Source organism: Leguminivora glycinivorella, chromosome 20, assembly GCF_023078275.1.
Source record: "Leguminivora glycinivorella isolate SPB_JAAS2020 chromosome 20, LegGlyc_1.1, whole genome shotgun sequence".
Lineage (NCBI taxonomy): Eukaryota > Metazoa > Arthropoda > Insecta > Lepidoptera > Tortricidae > Leguminivora > Leguminivora glycinivorella.
This window is the reverse complement of record NC_062990.1, coordinates 9,905,434-9,929,135: the sequence shown is the minus strand read 5'-3', so window position 1 is coordinate 9,929,135 and position 23,702 is coordinate 9,905,434. Positions and strand designations below refer to the sequence as shown.

The following is a 23,702-nucleotide window of genomic DNA, read 5'->3' as shown; positions in this document are numbered from 1 at the left end:
GATGCAACCGGCCCTAAGTCGAATCCATATGGAGCAGATCTGCCACTGATACAAACTTACCCTGCAGGTGTAGGTGCCAAAATCGGCGTCGGACTGCGGGACGACAGTGAAGTTGGACTCTGTGCCCTGCGTGGTGTAACGCGACGGATCGATCTCCTGGTCACCCTTGAACCACCTGATTGAGACCCTGGTAAACGAAAAAGGATATTAATGTGAGGTGTGATCGACTTTCATATCGATAACAAATTACTTGACACAAACACTCATAGACTCGGGAATTGTTTTAATTTTCCGGTAAAAATCTATCTCTCTGAAAACGCATTTCCATAGTCAGCTCTGTGACTCCTAAGTTTCCTGACGCCATTTATGCGCAACGCGTATGTACTCGTACCTGTTTATGATTAACCTTCTTTGGTTCAATGTCCTAATACTAGGACAAAATACCTACGATGAATTTTGAATCTACGTTAAATGAAATTGAGTTGTTTTTATTTTGATTCGTTCGATTTTCAAACAAATGAAATTCAGTCCTCTTTTATAGTACCATTGATTCAAATTTGTTTGGCATATTTTTTGTATGGTGGGACGCTATAGGTTAAACAAATCGGTCATTTAAATTCACTCGAATCAAACTAGTCATTTTATTTTCACCACTTGGCAGATGATAGGCCGTTGGGTTGGTAGTCCTGACTTAAGCGTTTCTGCATTAACGGCCCAGCCACGACATTGGTCTAAGCGCGACAGCGGTGAGCGGCAGCCATACGTGCGAATGAAAAGTCCCATCGCTGTGTCTCGCTCTTATGTATGGCCGCCGCTCGCCGCTGTCGCGCTTAGACCAATGTCGTGGCTGGGCCGTAATAGCAGTTATCATAGAGTAGGATTCAGAGAGGCCGGGATTCGTTGATGAGCTTCGATTAGTGGATGATTCGTGGAGTTGGTTCGCATCGTCTTACAAAGAAGCGAAAGCTTCGCCCTTATAGCTCCACGGAGCATGGAGCACGTTTTAAGTAGCTCCTCGTAAAAATCTTCTATAGCACTTACGGTTCTTGCTCGTGGACGTTGCACCTCATGAAAGCCTCCACACCAATGGCAGAGTTGATGACGGAACGATGAACGTGCACATTAGGCTTCCCTGTAACAAATGAAGCTTTCATTAAGTATTTTGACAAATAATTTTTTTGGACAAATAAATGATTCTGTACTCTGTATCGTCTTTGTAACAGCGTTTGTTGCTGCCAATTGTAAGTATCGGTAGTGCGTTCCCGAAATTATCCATCTTCAATTTCAAGAACCTCTACTTTTACTTTGTACCTGTACAGATAGTTAATAGGTAGAATGACGCGTATGTATACTTCTGTAACATAAGCACGCACCTCGCTCAGTTTCGAGCGAACTAACAAAACTTATAGACTTGGATGACAGTGGCGGACGCTTATCGTGTCGCCCATCGCTACGCTTTACGCCTCACCTCCATACCGCGGCGTGACATCATCAAATCATTTCTATAGAATACAGAGCCTCATCCATGACTTGTTAACATTTTAAAATACGTTACCCTATAGCGAAAACGGTAAGGTAAATGCTAATTTTTGGTTGTAGTAAATAACCGTTTGGGGCGCTGTTCACTATCTACATACAATGTAATCTTCCGTAATAATGTTTATGCTATTGAGCAGGCAAATTCACAAGAGCTGGCACTAATGGAACGAATGAGTGAATGAAAATGTGTATGTGTGTAACAGATTAACCAATAAAATGGTGGCTCTTGACAGTTACGATTGTATAGCGATGCAGGTGTCACTCACACAATCAAAGTTTCGTTCATTCCATTTGTGCCAGCTTTCGTGACTCGACCTGTAACGTAATAAAACGTCAAAAACTCTCAAATAGTAGAATAATACGTACTTCTAACAGAGACTTCAATAGTCTTCGTATCAGCGTTGGTGGTGCCCATGGCATAGCAGTAGTAGGTGCCAGAATCTTCCGCCTTCACGTTCTTGATGGTATGGACGGCTCCTTCACCGATCTTTGCGTTCTGTAATTTAAAAAAAGAATATGTAAACTAAAGACTGAACTAAAACAATTCGGCCTAACATCAAGATTATGGTCCGTTTTATTAGAATTTCTTTTGAAACTTGGACTCTTCTCTGGTATGTGAACTTTATTAGGGGGTCGAGTGTGTACCCTGGTCCGTAGGAATTACCTACCGTCTACCGTCTACCGACATACGGGACCCCCGATTGGTGCTAAAAACTTGGTGGTGGTGCTGGGAACCGTACTGTCTTCTGACCTAACGTCACTAATTATAAGCCTACAATACCATAAGATACATAAATGTGACAGAAAGCTTTTGTTTTCTGTCACATTTATTGAAATTAAAAAAGCACTGGTGGCCTAGCGATAAGAGCGTGCGACTTACGATCCGGAGGTCGCGGGTTCGAACCCCGGCTCGTACCAATCAGTTTTTAGAAACTTAAGTGCGCAATGCCATTTGATATTTGCCAGTCGCTTTTCGGTGAAGGAAAACATCGTGAGGAAACCGGACTAATTCCAATAAGGCCTAGTTACCCTTCGGGTTGGAAGGTCAGATGGCAGTCGCTAAATCTTGGGATTAGTTGTCAAAGCCGACCCCAGGCTCCTATGCGCCGTGGCCGGGATATCGCAGGGAGGATGATGAAAAAGCTTTTGACGACCGGTCTGGCTCAGTCGGTAGTGACCCTGCCTGCTTAGCCGCGGTCCTGGGTTCGAATCCCGGTAAGGGCATTTATTTGTGTGATGAGCACAGATATTTGTTCCTGAGTCATGGATGTTTTCTATGTATATAAGTATGTATTTATCTATTTAAGTATATATATCGTCGCTTAGCACCCATAGTACAAGCTTTGCTTAGTTTGAGGCTAATATCTGTGTAAGGTGTCCCCCAATATTTATTTATTTATTTTGTTTTACATCAAGCAAACAAACTGACCAGTACATTGACTACCTTCGACCAAACGTCTCTAATATTTTACTGACCTGTCCATTGACCAGCTTCGACCAGATGATCTTCGGGGCGGGGATGCCGGTAGCACTGCAGGACAGGGTGAGATCCGACCCTGGGGCTGGCTTGCCGTCATCCGACGCTGAGATGCCTGAAAATACAAACAAAATATTCTGTTTACTTAGTTCCAATATATTTTAAAAACCTTTTGATTTCAGACATTTATTTACACATAAGAGTTTTGAATGATTCACGGTTATTTTCATCAGACTTATATTGACCGGGATATAGACCGTGATTACCTTTTTGATTTTTGTCGAGCTCCCGATATTTCGACGCAGTTGCATGCATCATGATCACGGAAAACTAACGAAGGCGGGTGGATGTTAAAGTTGTATAGACAGCGCGCGATCTACCCTCCTTCGCGCGCGTCGGCTGCGTTCACTTTCAGCGTTACCACTGGTCGCGTTCACACTCGATGGTCTGTCCAAACACACTACACTCACAGTGTCACTCATTGCAAATCATTGGATCGAGTTGCATAGTCCTAAGGTAATTTCGACGGAACGCCACTACATACCGAGATTGGTAAGAGAAGCCATTGAGATTCACAAATATAAAAATTTCAATCGTGAGGATGGCTTCAAACTATCTAATGTATGGAATCCAGTGATTTGTTTGTGTAAAAAACCGGTGAAGTCAGAATTGAACAAACGTAGTGACGCGCGCTGTCTATACAACTTTAACATCCACCCGCCTTCGTCAGTTTTCCGTGATCATGATGCATGCAACTGCGTCGAAATATCGGGAGCTCGACAAAAATCAAAAAGGTAATCACGGTCTATATCCCGGTCAATATAAGTTTATTTACACATGTATTTCAATAAGGGGTAGACAGAGCACAATAAAAATCTTTTGATATCAAATATCTACATACGCCTGTATTTCCATAAGGGGTAGACAGAGCACATGAAACTTCAAGAATCAGGACCGCTCTTAGCAATTAGGGGTAGTTACTACTACCAGTAGCAAAAACAAAAATGGTCGTAATTTGTGCTGCTATCTCTAATACAACTCGACCCGATGTTCAATCTGCACGGGAGGCGTTTGCTCAATTGATCTTTTTTTAGGGTTCCGTAGTCAACTAGGAACCCTTATAGTTTCGCCATGTCTGTCTGTCCGTCCGTCCGTCCGTCCGTCCGTCCGCGGATAATCTCAGTAACCGTTAGCACTAGAAAGCTGAAATTTGGTACCAATATGTATATCAATCACGCCAACAAAGTGCAAAAATAAAAAATGGAAAAAAATGTTTTATTAGGGTACCCCCCCTACATGTAAAGTGGGCGCTGATTTTTTTTTTCATTCCAACCCCAACATGTGATATATTGTTGGATAGGTATTTAAAAATGAATAAGGGTTTAATAAGATCGTTTTTTGATAACATTAATATTTTCGGAAATAATCGCTCCTAAAGGAAAAAAAGTGCGTCCCCCCCCCCCCTCTAACTTTTGAACCATATGTTTAAAAAATATGAAAAAAATCACAAAAGTAGAACTTTATAAACACTTTCTAGGAAAATTGTTTTGAACTTGATAGGTTCAGTAGTTTTTGAGAAAAATACGGAAAACTACGGAACCCTACACTGAGCGTGGCCCGACACGCTCTTGGCCGGTTTTTTAAAATTATAATTGGGCTTCTCATCTGCCCTGTGTTTCACTGTTATTCGTTTAATCTTACAAAATGAACTTACTAGTAATTTGTGCTGCCTGCTCAACAACGATCTGATGCTCAATTTGAACGGGAGGCGTTTGCTCAACCTTGCACTGGTAGCCACCTGCATCTGCTTGCACCACATTGTGGATAATGAGGTCAGTACCGTTCCTGAAACACATTTTACATATATTTAGATGTTACATATTGCATTACGAATGTATGTAGGGATAGGGACTTATTTCGCCAACTAAATATGCCACGTCTCGTCTATCGCTTGCTGTGTCAATGAGCTAACCCTAAAAATGGTAGGTATTTCCAAGCGATACAGGGATTGAAGAAGCGCTTGGTGGCCTAGCGGTAAGAGCGTGCGACTTTCGATCCGGAGGTCGCGGGTTCGAACCCGGCTCGTACCAATTGAGTTTATCTGAACTTATGTGTGAAATGTCATTTGATATTTACCAGTCGCTTTTCGGTGTAGTCACAGAGGTAGGTACTTACTTTTGATACTTGTTCGGATCAGCCAGTTGTGTTCCAAGCACGACCAGGCCTATGTCTCCCCTCATCCAGGTTACCATCGTATCTAAAAAAAAAAGCAGATGTTATTGGCCTAGTGAAAAATATGGGCTTTTGAGCTTTTCAGTTCATATCACTCACGAAAACGAGTTTCATTTCACTCCTATTATAGCTTAAGGCACAGACTTTAAGCAATGTGGTAGTTTTGTCTACATACATTATTTAGCTATGTGATCTGAATGAAATGAAATGAAGTGATTTATTACGCACAGTTTTAGGTACAGAAAGGTGGAAATATATATCTAGGAATACAAGTGTATACTTCAGGGGTATCACTAGCTAAAACTACCTTACAGGCATGCATAATGTACTTACAATCTAATCTATTAAATAACCTAACTTATGTATAGTTGAGAAATTCGTTAATTTGATAATTATATAATAAGTAATTTTTTTTGAATCGATTGAATGTTCTTGTGTAAATTCTTAATCTCGTCCGGCACTTGATTAGAAATCTTTATACACATAATAAATGCATCTTTGCTACGAGTGACAGCTTTCTTGGAGGTATATACAATACTAAACATTGCATGTGTATAGAGAGAACTAATAAATCATTGTATTGCGAAAAAAATTGCACACTTACAAGGGATTAGAAAGAGCGACACTATACTAACTATACATTAGAGATGGGCCGAATATGGACTTTGCCGAATACGAATATTCGACCGAACATTCGGTTTAGCTCTTACCGAACCGAACATTCGGCCGAATATTCGGTTACGCCATATTTAGAAAGCGGATGTTAAGAAAAAACTATTAAAAGATTGATAATGGTTACATATGTTACTAGAACTACATATTATGTTATTACGATTTAGTGAATTTAACTAAAACTTAGTTAAAACAACTCTAAACTCTTCTCAACTCTTAAACTACGGTTTTTCCAACTTTGTATTTGTATTTTGACGTATAGGCAATTATCTCTTTCTAGTAGTTCCTTAGAAAGCTACTAAAATAGGAGCTTATTATCCAACAATACGTAAGATCTTCATTATTTTTTACTTTGTTTATTCGTTAAATATTCGGCAAAGCAACCGAATTATTCGGCCGAATAGGAACATTGAAAAACTTGCCGAATATGCCGAATACCGAATATTTACCGAATATTCGGCCCATCTCTACTATACATATAAGGGCCCGTTTACATGGTATGAGAAGTCACCTGCGATTTTAGATACATTGCGGACTGCTGGGACAATACCTACAGCTCACAAATCAACTACATGTAAAGAAACTAGGATATTTACGTAACGGGTTAACGCACCGTGTAAATAGGCCCTTAGTATGGATGCTTCCAATAATGGTTTAATTGTGGACTTCCCCTAAGTATTTTAAATACATAAACGGAAATTCGGTGGCGTCATTGTATCACCCAGGTCGAGGAAGTCCAAAATCAGCATAAAAAAGTCATAAAACAATGTCCAACATCCACACTGATAACTATCAATTCAACTTTATTGTTAAAACATTAAGGTTTATCTATGAAACTGATAAATTATTCATAGGTAATAAAAATGACGCAACGTCAAATCCGGTGGCGCCAAAATCGTACGCACGCGATAGCTGTAAACTGAAGTGGTCAAAAGTGAACGTTATAACTTTGAAATAAGAATATTGTTAGGTGTTTGGCGCCGAAAAGTATGCGCATTGCACGCGCGTCCGGGTAACTGTCATGGCCGCTAGACAGCGGGACGACTGCATTATAAGTGCTATAAATCAAAATAGATGACATGTATAGCCTATGGCGGGTCTAGCCTTCATGAGTAATATTTTTAGTATTCTGGCCGCCTGCTATATTTTTATAAGCTATGACTTCTTAGATAATTTAGACGGGAGACTCCATGTCTACGTGACGAAACCACCAAAATATATGTGAGTCCATACAATAAGTATGACCATTTTTATACCCAATGGTATGATTCTTTTGGGGGTCATACCAGGGGCGGTTCACACCGCGATTCCTTCACCGAGCTACAAAGAACATAACGGCGGCCGCGCATTTGCGGCTTATTCAGTGGTGAAGACCTTCGCGCGGCGCAATAGAACTCATTGTCGGCTGCACGCGTGCTGTCCGTTTGTTAATGTAGGTAAGAATTATGATAGGCGGCATTTTGTGACCATCAAAGCAGTGAGCCTTCTGTACTTGTACTATTTTATCTAAATATAAGTATAAAAGAAGAAGCTGACTGACTGACTGACATATCAACGCACAGCCGAAACCGCTGGTCCTAGAGCTTTCAAATTTGGCACGTAGGTTCCTTATATAGTGTAGAGGAGCACTAAGAAAGGATTTTCCAAAATTCACCTCCTAAGGGGGTCAAATGGGGGTTCAAAGTTTGTATGGGGAAACAAGATTAGTTTGACTATTTTATTCGAAACTTCACAGGAAGATTCCTTAAGACATATGACTGAATACGTGTTTCAGGTTTTTTGAAAATTTAACCCCTAAAAGGGTGAAAAGGGGGTGATAAAGTAAAAATATCAATATGGGTATCGTTTTTATGGTTTATCGGGTCGCTGATCATGATAAATACAACGTTTTTAAAATCTAACGAGGCGGAAGTGAAATACCTTCTCCCCTGTTGTGGTGCAATGGGGTTTAAATATCAAAAAAATATATAAAAGAAGATATTGACTGACTGACTGACATATCAACGCACAGCCGAAACCGCTGGTCCTAGAGATGTCAAATTTGGCACATAGGTTCCTTATATGGCGTAGAGGAGCACTAAGAAAGGATTTTTCAAAATTCTCCTTTTAAAAGGGTGAAATGGGGGGTTCAAAGTTTGTATGAAACTTCACAGGAGGATTCCTAAAGACATATGACTAAATACATGTTTCAGGTTTATTTTGAAAATTTGACCCCTAAAGGGGTGCAAAGGGGGTAAAGTTAAAAACACAATATGGGTATCGTTTTTATGGTTTATCGGGTCGCTGATCACGATAAATACAACGATTTTAAAATCTAATGAGGTGCAAAAGAAATTTTCTCCCCTGTTGTTGTGCAATGGGGTTAAAATATCCAAAATAGCCATAAGTATAGGTTTAGTTTTTATCTTTACTTCTGGTTCAAGAGATTTCAAATTGACACGGAAGTTCCTTAGAGGAGCACTAAGAAAGGATTTTTCAAAGTTCACCTCCTAGCATGATAATTTGACAGGGGCAAGGACAGGGACAGGGACAGGGACAGGGACGGGGACAGGGACAGGGACGGGGACGGGGACGGGGACGGGGACGGGGACGGGGACGGGGACGGGGACGGGGACGGGGACGGGGACGGGGACGGGGACGGGGACGGGGACGGGGACGGGGACGGGGACGGGGACGGGGACGGGGACGGGGACGGGGACGGGGACGGGGACGGGGACGGGGACGGGGACGGGGACGGGGACGGGGACGGGGACGGGGACGGTGACGGGGACGGGGACGGGGACGGGGACGGGGACGGGGACGGGGACGGGGACGGGGAGGGGGACGGGGACGGGGACGGGGACGGGGACGGGGACGGGGACGGGGACGGGGACGGGGACGGGGACGGGGACGGGGACGGGGACGGGGACGGGGACGGGGACGGGGACGGGGACGGGGACGGGGACGGGGACGGGGACGGGGACGGGGACGGGGACGGGGACAGGGATAGGGGATGGGGATAGAGATAGGGATAGATAGGGATAGGGATAGAAATAGGGATAGGAATAGGGGACGGGGACGGGGATAGGGATAGGGGAGGGACGGGGACGGGGACGGGGACGGGGACAAGGATAGAGATAGGGACGGGGATACGAATAGGGATTGGGGTCGGAATAATCGGTCGGCAATCGATATCTTGGCAGTGTAAAATGCAGGCGGCTCAGTGGGAAGGGATTAAGTAGGCATTGGCGAGTATCCTGCATTCGTAATACCTATTACATTCAATGTGCTGTAAGAAGATCGTCGTTTGCTTGCCTTTTATATGTTTACGTTTGCAGGAAGTATAAGCAAAATGGAAAAAATTGTAAGCGATAATGCAAGGAAGTACTTTTTACCCTACCGACCATAGCGTCGAGATACTGGCTATGTGGGTTGTATGAAGTTTCCCCAGTATAAATATTTATATAGGTAAAATACATACATATTCGTACCTACTACCTAAGCCGTTGTCGCTGTGTAACAATTCTACAATCGTTGCAAGAATTTCATTTAAAACAATAGTAATATGTGTAAGGTACAGTCAGCCAAAAAAGTGGTTTACCACTTTTCAATCAATAGAGTCGAAAAGTGGTAAACCTCTTTCTTGGCTGACCGTACAGCAAATAGATCAGTTATAAAGTCCCCCCCCCCCCCCCAGTCGACGAGAATTGCCCCGCTTTACCTGAATCGAAATAATCGCGGACAGATGTACCTACAAAGAAACCTACGGATCCAAATGAAAAATCTTATTTTTTGTACACGTTTCAATAAGAATACTTTTATTACGCGGGCGAAGCCGCGGGTAAAAGCTAGTATATTATATTATGTGGCCTTACCTGGGATATCGATCCTGCATTCCAGCCGCACTCCTTTTCCTATAGGCACTTTGTACACCTCTGGTTTGGTGAGGATTGTGGCGTTCGGAATAGGCCCGTCCTCATCCTCTGAAAAAGCAGAAAGGTTTTATTTAAAATAACCTAACCACAAAATTAAAATTTTGAAAAGCCCCCGACCGCGACATTGTGGACCGATTTTTATGAAACATGACTAAGAACACTCCCGACTAACTCAATTTCAAACAAAAAAAAATCTAAATCGGTTCATCCGTTTGGGAGCTACGATGCCACAGACTGACACACACACAGACAGAAAGACACGTCAAACTTATAACACCCCGTCGTTTTTGCGTCGGGGGTTTCATTGATTGCATCTTGGCAAGTGTTTGCCTCGTTGAGTTCGTTGATACGAAATTGTTTTTCCCTATACTTAGTCGTATAGGTTGGAGCAAAAAAACGAATGTGTCATTGTATGTGCAAATTTTCATTAAAATCCAACAATTTCAAAATAAGAACATTTTTGTATGGGAAGGTATTAGACGCGATGATAGCGCGGGAGAGTTAGTTCGTAGCCGAGCTATGAACCACAAATTGCTCTCTCTTTTATTTACACGGAGGCGACAATCTTTTGTTCCTTTTTATAGCCAATAAGCTCATAGTTTACTTGCTTTTGGTGGGACCAGGCCCCCGTAGCCGAATGGCATTTCTCCGACGCGAAACGAAAACGAAACGCCGCGAAAGGTAGTCTGGCTCTGTCGCGCCAATATGCAAGAGCGATAGAGATAGATATCTACTAACGTTTCGTGAGTGTTTGGTGAGCGGTTGTGCCATTTGGCTACGCACCCTGTGCCTAGAACTCGAAGAAGTCTGCAATGTGCAGTGGACTTCTCTTGACTTCTTTGGCACATTTGCGTCATTTGCTATTATATATGCTCAGGCGCTTGACGGAACTGTTTGAACTGTTAGAAAGATGAATATACGAAAATCCCTTTTGAAAGCGTGATGTAATAAACATGACGTCTCCATTGCCATCGTAAGGGTTAAATCAGAAAATAACAATAGTAAATTGTATCACAAGGGACCAAAATTACATAAGGTGCATTGGGGTACTTTCGAAGCACAGAAATGTTCGGGTAATTTCGAAACTTGATATGATGGAAACAATGGTGATTTTTATGTGACTTTCAAAATACGACTTTCGAAATTACCGTTATGCACCCTACTTGCTTATTTATGAAAAGGTATCCTTAAAGAAGCCAAAGAATTCTAAAATAAAAAGCCTGGCCCCGTAGCTGAATGGCATTTCTCCGACGCCAAACGAAAGCGATACGCCGCTGGCTCTGTCGCGCCAATACGCAAGCGCGATAGAGATAGATATCTACTAGCGCTTCGTTTCGTGAGCGTTTCGTGAGCGATTGTGTCATTCAGCTAGCCACCCTGGCCCCGTAGCCGAATGGCATTTCTCCGACGCCAAACGAAAGCGATACGCCGCTGGCTCTGTCGCGCCAATACGCAAGCGCGATAGAGATAGATATCTACTAGCGCTTCGTTTCGTGAGCGTTTCGTGAGCGATTGTGCCATTCGGCTAGCCACCCTGAGCATCGTGAGAGATCCAAGTATTAACGCCCAAGGTGGAATTAATTTTCTACCACGTGACACATCCTTTCTAACAGCCTGCCTAGCAGAAGTAACAGTCGCTTAAGGGCCAGTTGTATCAACCCCATTTGACAGACACATCATCTTCACACAACAGACGTCTATGGAACTTCCCATACAATTAAATTTAACGAACGCTTTAACGGTGACAGATGGCTTGCTGTACTGATGTGCCAACGGAAACTTCCCAAAATTCTTAAATTTTCACACAGGAAAACTTCGGAAACTTTCCATACTATGTAAGGACAATTTACTGCCGTCATAAGGCAATTGGCGGTATCCCAAATAAAATTTTAATTCAAATATATACCTTACGTTTTCTAACTGACAGTTCTATTTACAAATACATATTTTTGATTTCGAGATACCGCTAATTGCTTTACCGGGACAGAATTGTATAGATAAAAACTTTCCATTTCATAAATTTAAATTGCCTTTATTTTTGGTGAAAGTTTCGTGAATTTTTCAAGAAATTTAATATTTTTTTGGAAAGTTTCCGCAACTTGCGCAACACTTCTGCAACCGGCCCTAAGGCTTCGTAACGTAAGCGTATCGTAGCTAGATCCATAGAGTATATTGAATAGTATGGTATAGAGTTATCAGTCAAGATTTTCGAATGCAGCGCCATCTATTATTAAGTTACGACAACTTTTCAAGTGACTTTCCATGCCTAAAGGTTCCTTTTAGAACATAAAGCATGTGGACCCTTTAAACATGGAACGCCACATATTTATGGCGGGATTTCTAAATAGGTCATTCATCAACCAGTCACATTAATAAATATTTGAACGCTAACTTATTTGCCAAAAAAGATGACATAAATTAACAATTTAATATAATTATGTAATTAGCCATAGAATGCCGTTCGCTAGTTTGCGGGTGGTACAGTGACATCTAGCGAAAATTTTGGACATCAAATAGTTATTTGTTATACAAGGGGGCAAAGTTGTATTTTAACGCCGAGTGTGGAATTGAAAAACGAGCAAGCGAAAGGATTCTATATTTGAACCACGAGCGAAGCGAGTGGTTCGAAAATAGAATCCTGAACTTGCGAGTTTTTTAACACACGAGAAGTAAAATACATTTGCACCCGAGTGTAACACAAAATTTTTCCCCTCACTGTAGCGAGGAAACTACAACCCAAAAATGCGTTTAATCACTGCTTCCAGTAGTTCCACAGGTGGTAAATCATCTTTATTACTAGATTCACCTACTTTTATCAATTTTAAAGCAGTTAATTTAACTTTATTCAAGGTCAAATTACTTTACCCACTAGTGGATAAAATGCGTTTTTACCCGCTGGTATTAAAGGACAAAACACGTGTTTCCGAGCTAGTGAGGGGAAAAAATACTTACACATTTTATGACAACAAGTCATTACCCAGTTTGCGGGGGTAACAGTGACATCTAGCGAACAACTTGCACTACGGCATATAATTGATTTTTACGCCCTCTATCGTTAATTTTCCTAAACATATCGAAAGTACATCGGATTTACTATTTCCTTTGACTGAAAACACCGTGGCTAGATCTCCCTATCGCTCTTCAGTAGTGGCGCGACAGAGACAGACTCAATTTTGATCACCACGTAGGTACAGACAGATGTAGTGTGAAAAGGGTCTCCTTCGTATTTTTCCGGAAACTTTCGTATTTCAGTCATGCTAGTTCAGTCAATGTCAGTACATCTTGTACTGAGACTGACTGAAATAGCATGATACGTTCGTATGTTTCCGTAACAATACAAAGGCATCTTTTCGCAGTACATCTGCAGCATCAACGATTGTCACTTCAACCGGGCCGGCACGAAAGAAAAGTCCTCTTTCCGAAAGTGTGATGTAAAATGAAAGTTTACCTCCTTCGTCGTTCTGTTCGTTGTCGGAGCCCGGGTCATCCTGGAAGAAGTCCACGTCAGCCTCTCGTCGTTCCAAAGAGTGTCTCGCTTCTGAAACAAATGGACAAACATAATGTTAATTTATGAAACCAAATAGTGCCTTACGCTTCTTGGGGATTCTTCCTTTATCTGTTCCCTAACTGGGTGGCTAGCCGAATGGCACAATCGCTCACGAAACGCTCACGAAACGAAGCGCTAGTAGATATCTATCTCTATCGCGCTTGCGTATTGGCGCGACAGAGCCAGCGGCGTATCGCTTTCGTTTGGCGTCGGAGAAATGCCATTCGGCTACGGGGCCAGATTTACAAATAAAACATTCCTACTCACGCTATAGTTTGGAACTTTGGACTATGGAGACAGGCTCCTTGTTAAGGCTAAGTGGGGCACGTAAAAAAGGTTAAGCTTTATCAGCTTCCTAAGCTTTATCAGGGCCCCATTCTTAACCTCAAAATATTGCCAGGTTGCTTAGAGTCCTAGGCCCGGGCCTTGTGGTCTAAGGGGAATACGGCCTACTGCACTCCCTTTTCTTGCTGGCATTATTTTAACAGTTTCATAGAACCACGGCATATGTAATTTTATGTCCCGTGAAAACAAGGCTGTTTTGAACACGATTCACGTGAGAAAAACATAACGTAATTCTATCATACATACATACAATCACGCCTGTTTCCCATAAAGGGGTAGGCAGAACACATGAAACTACTAAAGCTTCAGTGCCACTCTTGGCAAATAAGGGGTTGAAAGAAAACGAAACTGTGGCATTGCAGTGACAGGTTGCCAGCCTCTCGCCTAAGCCACAATTTAACCCATATCCCATAGTCGCCTTCTACGACACCCACGGGAAGAAAGGGGGTGGTGAAATTATTAACTCGTCACCACACAGGTAACGTAACGTAATTCTATCACTGTAATAAAAAACTCTATTTAGATTCCCATTATTATCTTATTCCTGTTCCATCTCTCCTTTTTTAATTTTTTTTTTGGTGAGGTGTGCTTTTACATCCCATACAAAATGATCATGTCCCAATTCAGATTTTTTTTCTATGGAGGCCATAAATTTTCTGCAACTGACCCGTTGATGGCCGTTAATATCGCAATCATAGCTCGAAGAACTGTCAGGCTAAATAAATGTTATAGGCCTTAGACCCCAAATGGACCGTGGATTTAGCCAAAATCAATCGTTGGATTAAGACCTAAAAGTCCATTTTGACACGTTGAACTCGTGGAAATTATGGTGCCTTTGTCTAGCAGTCGGACATCTTATTGGGCAAAGGAAAAAAACTGAAAAATCAACAATTCTATACCGACACCAAAATTACCTTCCAGATCCTGATATTGGAACCGGATGTACACGCCACACGGTGATAACCGTCAACTAAGACTACGGAAATCGAATGATACGTTCATTCGTGAATGAATGGAACACTGAATGGGTTTCAACACTAACAGCTGATAACTTCATTAGTGTAATGGGTGCATTAGTTTAAAACTCATCAGTGCAATTACCTCTAATGACTGGCTAAGACCGAACTGGAATTAAATTTGAGATTTTGTTATGAAATTTGGGTATTATTGTTTGGTATTGTGGGCCTCTGTGCGTCACGTCGACCAGTAGTGATCTATTGTGACGGCCCTTTATGGTTAAATATCCTTACTTATGCCCGTTGAATAACCCCCCCCCCACCCCAAGTGTCACTTTGGAACAAATCAGTAACCTCTTGGACAAAAAATTACAGCAGAACAACCAAACTATCATGACTACCATGAAACTTCTAATTCACACAGAAATAACTGAATCAGTTAAACATTTAAAACTGGATCTAATAAAACAAACCGAGGACGTAAAAACGCAACAGGACATTTTGAAAAAGGAGCTACAAACTACAAATGAAAAAATCATACACCTAGAAAAAGAAAACAAACACCTAGCGGCAACCTTACATGACCTACAAACACGTATTACTAATTGTTCCGTACCTTTAAACAACCAAAACGAGTCAAAAACTATAGTTCTACACGGCCTGGACGAGTACTATGGAGAAGTGGAAGCGGACTTATATCCACGCATTAGTGCAATGTTTGCCGAAATACTTAACATAAATATAAACGGTTACATTGAATCAGCTGAGCGAATTGGGAAAATTGGCAAAAGGAACCGGCCTATCGCTATAGAGCTCATAAGCAAACGAATGAAAAATTACATCATAGAAAACGTACATTATTTTCGAAACAGTGGCTATAAAATAACTAACTTTCTGAACAAAGAAGATCTACAAAAAAGACACCAGTTAATAAAAATGTTGCAAGAGTCACGTCAGAAGGAAATTATGCGATCATACGTCGTAATAAATTATATGTAAATGGTCAAGAAGTTACTCCCGCGGCTTGCAGCTTATCACCGAACCCACCTTTATCTACGGAACAGGAAAAAAACGTAAACAAGAACGAGGCGATGTTAAGCGGCGATGCGCGGGATAGACAATCTACGATCTCATCCACAATCTCATCAAATAACGAACCGGCAGTGGCGGCAGCCTCGAGCGGAGGCTCCGAACAAATAAACAGGACTAGCGAACCACACAGGACCAATGAAGACTTAGGAGGCCGCACCTTTCGAAACTAACTTTAACATATTGATACAGAATTCCCAAAGTTTAAAAAATAAAACGCACATATTTGAAACTCTCCTCAGTTCAAAAAACTTACCAGCCGTTTGTTTATCAGAAACATGGATATCAGAAATGCAAAAAGATCTAATACACATTAATGGATATAATTTTGCATCGGCCTTCTATCGGAAATGCCACTCGGGTGGTGGAGTGGCGATTCTGCTAAAAGAAGGCATCGACTTCATAAATCGGGAAGATATTACGCAATTATCTACAGAACTTATTTTCGAATGTTGTGCCGTAGAAATACCAACGGAGCGCATATTATTGATTTGTATATATAGGCCTGATCGCGATATCGATGTATTTTATGAAAAATTAGACACACTTCTTAAAATAATTAGTTTAAAAGAACAAAAATTACATGTAATTTTATGCGGTGACTTTAACATCAATGTGGCTGCCAAGTCGAGACATTCCGAAAGGCTTTTAACTACTTTGTTACCATTTAACCTGCACCAAATAGTAAAAACACCGACTAGAGAAATAAAGAAATCAGCAACTTGCATTGACCTTATATTTACTAACGAGCTAGACAAAAAGCGTGTTTTGGTTGAGGATTATGGCATATCCGATCATAAAAGTGTTATTTATGAACTGCCGAAACAACATGTTAGTGACAAAAATCATATAAAAAAAATATACACATACAAAAGAAATTTTAACGAAAACAACATGTCCGCGTTCAAAAACGAACTATTTCTTTCTGATTGGACTAAAATTATAGCTTACGACGACATAAATCAAAATTACAATGCGTTCAGTGACCACCTGACACAAATTTTGAATAAATGTATACCGAAGCTTAAAACAAATTTTCGCACACCCAGAACAAATTCATGGATAACAACTGGTCTCCGAATTGCTTGTAAACACAAACGAGCATTAAAAAAGCTCATAAATCAGTCCGGAGACGCCGTACTGACTAGATTCTACAAATTGTACAGGAAAACCCTTAAAAACTGTGTAAAGACGTCAAAAAAATTGAATTTTGTAAGGAGAATGAAAGCTTCCAAAAATACGACGAAAACTATGTGGAATGTTATTAGGGATATAACAGCATACAAAAAAGACGGCCAACAAAATAATACAAAAAATTTATCGCTGAACATAAATAAAACCATTGTAGAATCGCCCCAATCAATTGCAACTGCACTCAACGAATATTTTGTGTCAGTAGGCGCGTCACCGCCGGCCGGGGGTGACGGGTCAGGTGCGCCGGCGCATGCGACTGGCAGACCCGTTATCTCGCCACTGATAAACTCCCTTTTCATTAGCGAGGTAACTAAACAGGAAATTCTCACAATAATCGGTCAAATGAAAAATAAAAAAAGTTTTGGCATAGATGAAATACCTCCAACACTTATAAAAAAGTGCGCCAAGGAATTAGTCACACCTTTACACATCCTTATCAACCAATCGCTAAATCAAGGAGTTTTTCCAGACCGCTTAAAGATCGCCAAAATTAAACCCATTTTAAAGCCAGGAGGCGATAGCAAAGACCCAAATCATTACAGACCTATTGCTCTTCTCCCAGCCATCTCAAAAATTTTTGAAAAAGCAATGATTAATAGAGTATATAGTTTTTTTGAAAAATTTAATGTTCTTAACAAAAATCAATTTGGGTTCAGAAAACACCACTCCACTATACTTGCAGTTTATAATTACGTTCAGGAAATCCTCAGTACTATAGATCGGAAACAGTACAGCGTTGGTTTATTGCTCGACATGAGTAAGGCTTATGATCGCGTTTCCCATAAAATCCTGTTGTCAAAATTGAATGGTATGGGTATTCGCGGAAACGCCCATCAATGGTTTAGGTCGTACCTTGAGAACCGTAGCCAGTACGTACAAATAAATCACTTTTTTAAGGACTCTGGGCAAATTAAGGAGGTGATATCAGAAACACGACATACTTCGTACTCAATTCCCCAAGGAAGTGTGGCCGGGTATCTGTTGTTTCTAGCCTATGTAAACGACTTGCCTACAATATTAGACACAACATGTATAATGTTTGCGGATGATGTCTCGCTATTATTTGGTTGTCCGAATAATGAAACTTGCAATGAAAAATTACAAGACATTTTTACAACAACTCAGGCATGGCTCGATGACCATAACCTAACAATAAATTTAAAGAAAACTAAAATTATCCAGTTCAAACCGGTACAAAAGCAATCACTCCAAATGTCACTTACGATTGACAATACGCCTATAGAGGAAGTATCGGAATTTAATTTATTAGGAATAAATATTGACTCAAATATAAATTGGAAATCGCATGTACAAAAAATTTGCACTAAACTGTCTCGATTTATATACGCTCTCAGCGTGCTTAAAATAAATACTAACTTTGAAACGGCGTTGTCTGCATATTACGCGTACGCAAACTCTTGGCTTAATTACGGAATAATATTGTGGGGTGCGAGCACAGAAGTAGACCAACTGTTTGTTTTACAGAAAAAATGTATACGCATCCTTACTAATACGCGAATACCTAATAGCAGCCGTCCTCACTTTATAAAGCATAAAATTCTAACTTTACCTAGTATGTACATTATGGAAGCGGCCATGTTTGTCAGAAATAACGCAAACTTATTTCCCTTACAAAAAATCACCTCAAATAGACGGAACAGAATTCAGTACCTTTTACCAATTTCAAATCTAGCTATGTATAGAAACGGCCCCCATTATAGATGCGCTACCATAGCCAACAAGCTACCTCAACAGTTATTGCAGGAAAAAAACATCAAAGTATTTAAAAGTAATTTAAAGAAACTTCTCCAAGACAAATGTTACTATACAATCGAAGAATATTTAAATGACGACACTTTGCCAAATTGATTTTGAAGGACATAACAATTATTTAATTTTAATTTCAATTATTTATTATTTACTATTATACCTACTTTGTACTAAATTATTGACTACCTATTATTTCAAAATTTTATGATCACAAATTATATTTATATTTTGTCAGTAACTGTCAATTATAAAAATTATTATTCAATTATCATCTCCATGTATAGAATTATATTAAGACTAATTTTACTTTAGTTTTAGTTCACTAAGTAGTCCTTAAGATTATTGCCATGCCCTAACAGGGTATCATGTACCTACCTTATAATATTTGAATACCATCCTATGTAAAATGAACATGATTGCAATAAAGAATGATATGATGATATGATAAGACTTGTGTAGGACATGTACTAATAGTACAAAAGACACGATTCCCTGCACTGTACTAGACCGAACTACTCCCAAAGGATTCTGCTCTCTAGTACATTTAGTACACTCACACACGCGCAACAGAATGGGAGCGAAAGGAGCGAAGAGCCGAGGAGTGACAATGACAGCAAAGCGATCCGTGTGATCCTACCGAAACCGACCGAGAGCGCGCGAAAACGGCCGATCAGCTCTCGGCTAGTACGAGCGAACGTTACTGTACGGTACGCCATATGCACAATTTATCTCTCGGTCTCTCGGTGTACTACTGTCCTAAATGTCCTAAAAGAACGAACTAGTACACTTCGGAGATCGTACTAGTTGGGAGCAATCTTTTCAGTGAACGAGCAGGCACAACTCTACGTTGAATCCAGGAAATTCCAGATTCTTTGGGCTGTAAGGTCTTGTACCTCATAGGGTTGCAGTACATGCCGCCCTAAGTAGATAGTAAATTTGGGTAACTAACTAACAACTCATTAGCTTAAGCTTCGTAAGAGTATAGGCTATTTGACCATTTTTAAATCCCCGACGCAAAAACGACGGGGTGTTATAAGTTTGAAGTGTCTGTCTGTCAGTTTGTGTGTGTGTCTGTCTGTGGCATCATAACTAGCTCCCGAACGAGTGAACCGATTTAGATTTAGTTTTTTTTTTTGTTTGAAAGCTGAATTGGTCGAGAGTGTTCTTATTAGCCATGTTTCATGAAAATCGGTCCACTATGTCGCGGTCGGGGGTTTTTTCAAAATTTCCATTTTGTGGTTAGGTTATTTACCCACTCAAATGGTACACTAAATATTGTAGCATTTAAACCTCAAAATACCAATCCTAACCCATCTCAATAGTATCAGAATAACTTATTTCCTGCTCTCCAGAGCTATTGAACTTATAAGTTTATTTTAAAAGCTCAAGTGTGTATCTTAAGCCGACCATCCGGCATGGTCGCTGTGGCTGCGATAGTGAATGAGACAGAAGTTTGATCGGTTTAAATAGTTTAGGTACAGTTTGTTAAAGGAAGAAACAATGGCCTAGGGTCCATGAAAGTATTTTAAATTAATAAAAAACCAGAAGTACGTGTGAGACGAGTGATATAGGTATTGTCCAAAAAAAAATTACATATCGTCACTACTTTTAAAAAAACTCGTATCTTCGTCTGTCAATGAAAAGAAACTTGTAGTAAGTATGTATGGAATGCATATAGACTTACTGCGTTTTAACTTTGAGAAGCAGCGTGAGATACGAGATTTTTTAAAAGTAGTGACGATATGTAATCTTGGAAACCATGAATATTAATGTTGCTAGTCTTATACATAGGTATACAAACTACATTCTGCAACATAGTCAACCAATTGGAACACTAGACCATTGCAGAACTATGTCACAGTGACGTTATAAATCAGTTCAGTTTTTAAAATTAAATGGCTTCAGTCCATTGGGACTATTTCGCCAGTGTCAAGGTGATATGAGCTAATATTAGTAATTTTTGTACGGTAAGTACGACATTGTACGGTGACTTAGCACTTGTAAATTGATAGCTAGATTTTACAAGAGCACGTGGACTACCGGCCGTTTACGACAAAAAAGAGGCTAAACGCGTTTCGAGAACAATTCTTCATCAGCTTCTCACTACACCATTAGTTTACTGCATAATAAGCTATCAATATTACACTTTAAACAACATTAATGAGTAAAAGAAAAATAAATTATTCACGACACGAAACCGCTAAGATGGCGTCCCAACCGGAAGTCGTTATAAATCATATAGTAAGAAATCCAAAGAAATCTCTTACTGGTTGTCATTTTAACATGGTTATAGAGCGGCCTAGGGTTCCAATTGGTTGACTGCATTACCGAATATCCATTTACAATTTACAGGAATAGGTATGTGATATTATCCCTTTCCCGTCACGGAAACTTTTAAATTCCGGACCTTTGGGAGTTCTGCGTGCGCAGAGCCGAAGCCAACACGTAGCGGACCTTTCGACAAATTCATGAAATGTAATGATACACCGAGCGGATGCTGCCCTTGCCCTTGTAATGGGACGCAAATTACAAATTACATACATACAATCACGCCTGTATCCCATAAAGGGGTAGGCAGAATACATGAAACTACTAAAGCTTCAGTGCAAATTACAAATCATTTATTCAGCACATAGGCCACAGGGGCACTTTTAAGGCGGGTCGCCAGGGTGTAAGGACTATATAAGAGTTTATGGAATATACATTGAACTGGGCTATTGAATGTATATACTAATTATTATAATATACATTTTTAACCCCCGACGCAAAAACGACGGGGTGTTATAAGTTTGACGTGTCTGTCTGTTTGTCTGTCTATCTGTCTGTATGTGTGTATGTCTGTCTGTGGCATCATAGCTCCCGAATGGATAAACCGATTAAAGTAGATTTTTTAATCTGAAAGCTGAGTTAGTGAGTGTTCTTACCCATGTTTCATGAAAATCGGTCACTATGTCGCGGTCGGGGGTTTTTTAACATTTTTAATTTTGTGGTTAGGTTAGGTTAGGTTAGGGTTATTATATTAGGGTTGTTATAAGGTTATTGACATTGTTAATGTTGTCATCTTCAATAAGTCCCAGGTGGTCGGTCCCTGTTTACCAACTTTACAAAAATAAAATAAATTTAGGACATTATTCCCCGCCCTACTTAAATATTTAGGCATCCCAAATGTTCGGGATCATTCCTGTGCCCATTCCAAAGATCCGTGTCAGAACTCTTGCTTTCAAGGTAAGTAATAGTTTACCAGCAGTTTTCAAATATTTACCGACATTATAGTTTTGTGGGACACGGGACAGGCGGCAGCGAGTTATAAAAATAAGCAAGACAATCTTATAGATCTTATAGATGGATCGACTATCCAATTATTTATCAATATTGCTGACATTGCTGTATTCTCACATATACGAAGTAAAATATATAACTATGGCTAAAATAAAGTTTTCAATGGCAAAGATGTATGTTGCGGAAGACTATGCATAACATCCAAGGCAGCTGTTGAGACAGTCGTTAAAAATAGATACAGTTTAGAAGTTCTGTTAAAATTTTTTGGTAATCTTGTCTCTTACGCTGGTGTTTTTTTTTTCTTTTATAAGACCTTTTAGGGACCATAAATAACACTTCAATGAGCTAATGACAAACATTTTGATGTTTTTATTAGCCTAATATGTACCTACTGGTTGACCAACTGAATACTGATTTAAAATCTCATTTTATCTACTTCCCATAAATGTAAATTCGTCATGCCTTTATTACATAAACAACCGTATTTTTTCCTACTTCGAAGGTTACGGTTGTACCCATTTTTGACGCTATGTCACAGCTTTCAAACAGCTATCCCCTTATCCCTTCCCCCACACGCAACATGCGCGGTAGCAGGTGTTTTATTTCCAAATACTCGTCCCTGTTTGCCGTCCCACTTGCATAGCTTTATCTGTTTGTACTGCCCCAGTATTGTTCTTGACACGTAACTTAAAAAAACGGAGTGAAAACAACGAGTCTCGGACAATATGGAGCGCTCGTGGTGAATGTAAAGTCAGGTTCAGTGGTGGTCGATATCGTTTAAAGATGACTCAGGGTAAGAAGCCAAGTGCACAAACGCTTACAATAATATCGTTATCGTAGCTAGCTCGAACAATACCACTCTTGTTGTTCTCAAGTTGTTGATATTTGTTGAAACTGATCATATACTGATCAGGGAGGTTACCATGACGTGCTAAAGCCGTTCAGTTTAGGTTGAGAGAGAGGGACGGAGCTATGTAACTACTATAGCTGTGTCCCTTTCTCTCAACCTAAACTGAACGTCTTTAGTACGTCATGGTAACCCCCAGGTAGGCTAGTATGGTCGCGTGCCAAACAATACAGGCCGTCCTCTTCGCACTATTTGTAAGTGCGATATTAGGGACGCATTGATGCAATAAAGTTTATCGAACTAGTGTGATACGCCCGCAGATATTTAAACTTAAAAAATATTTCATATTTTACTATCATGTTTTCTTATGTTTCTATCGGCTTAAAAAAACTGATGCGCTCAGTGTCTACGGGAATATATCGCCTGCACCATGTCCTCGGTAGAAGCATAACCCTCATGGTAGGAATTGACCCTACGGGCGTGACGGAATGCGGCCCGAACGAGGTCACGGGGTTAGAGTGACGTCACGGGAAAACAATATGGAGGTTAGCTTTTTTGCTGGATTGTTTTAAAAGAAAGAACAGAGGTATTGTTCTAATTTTTCTACGGGAGCTTACAAATATATTGTGTTTTCCGGACCACAAATTTATGACTATACTCGTATGTATTGTCAAGAGGGCGCTGTTGTTATGATTGTGGTGACAGTTACATAAGTATAGTATGAATGAAATAGATCTAAAAATATTCCGCAGCATGGTGGGTAGTCATATATAGCCTAAACAGAAATACTTATAGTATTTCTGTTTAGGCTTTACATGGCATAAGACCACATTTTTGTCTT

At 40.3% G+C, this 23,702-nt stretch overlaps 1 protein-coding gene across 2 annotated transcripts in view; it reads right to left on the bottom strand.

Annotated features, from left to right (window-relative positions):
* Positions 1 to 23,702, bottom strand: part of LOC125237124 (lachesin-like) — a 265,844-nt gene that overhangs the window by 5,297 nt on the left and 236,845 nt on the right. For both annotated transcript variants that reach the window (XM_048144096.1, XM_048144097.1), the window contains exons 3-10: positions 13,283 to 13,372; positions 9,775 to 9,882; positions 5,192 to 5,273; positions 4,731 to 4,861; positions 3,016 to 3,131; positions 1,906 to 2,035; positions 1,042 to 1,132; positions 61 to 187 (exon numbers count right to left, since the gene is read on the bottom strand). In XM_048144096.1, the coding sequence (XP_048000053.1) occupies positions 61 to 187; positions 1,042 to 1,132; positions 1,906 to 2,035; positions 3,016 to 3,131; positions 4,731 to 4,861; positions 5,192 to 5,273; positions 9,775 to 9,882; positions 13,283 to 13,372 (875 nt within the window). The remainder of the gene's footprint in view (positions 1 to 60; positions 188 to 1,041; positions 1,133 to 1,905; positions 2,036 to 3,015; positions 3,132 to 4,730; positions 4,862 to 5,191; positions 5,274 to 9,774; positions 9,883 to 13,282; positions 13,373 to 23,702) is intronic.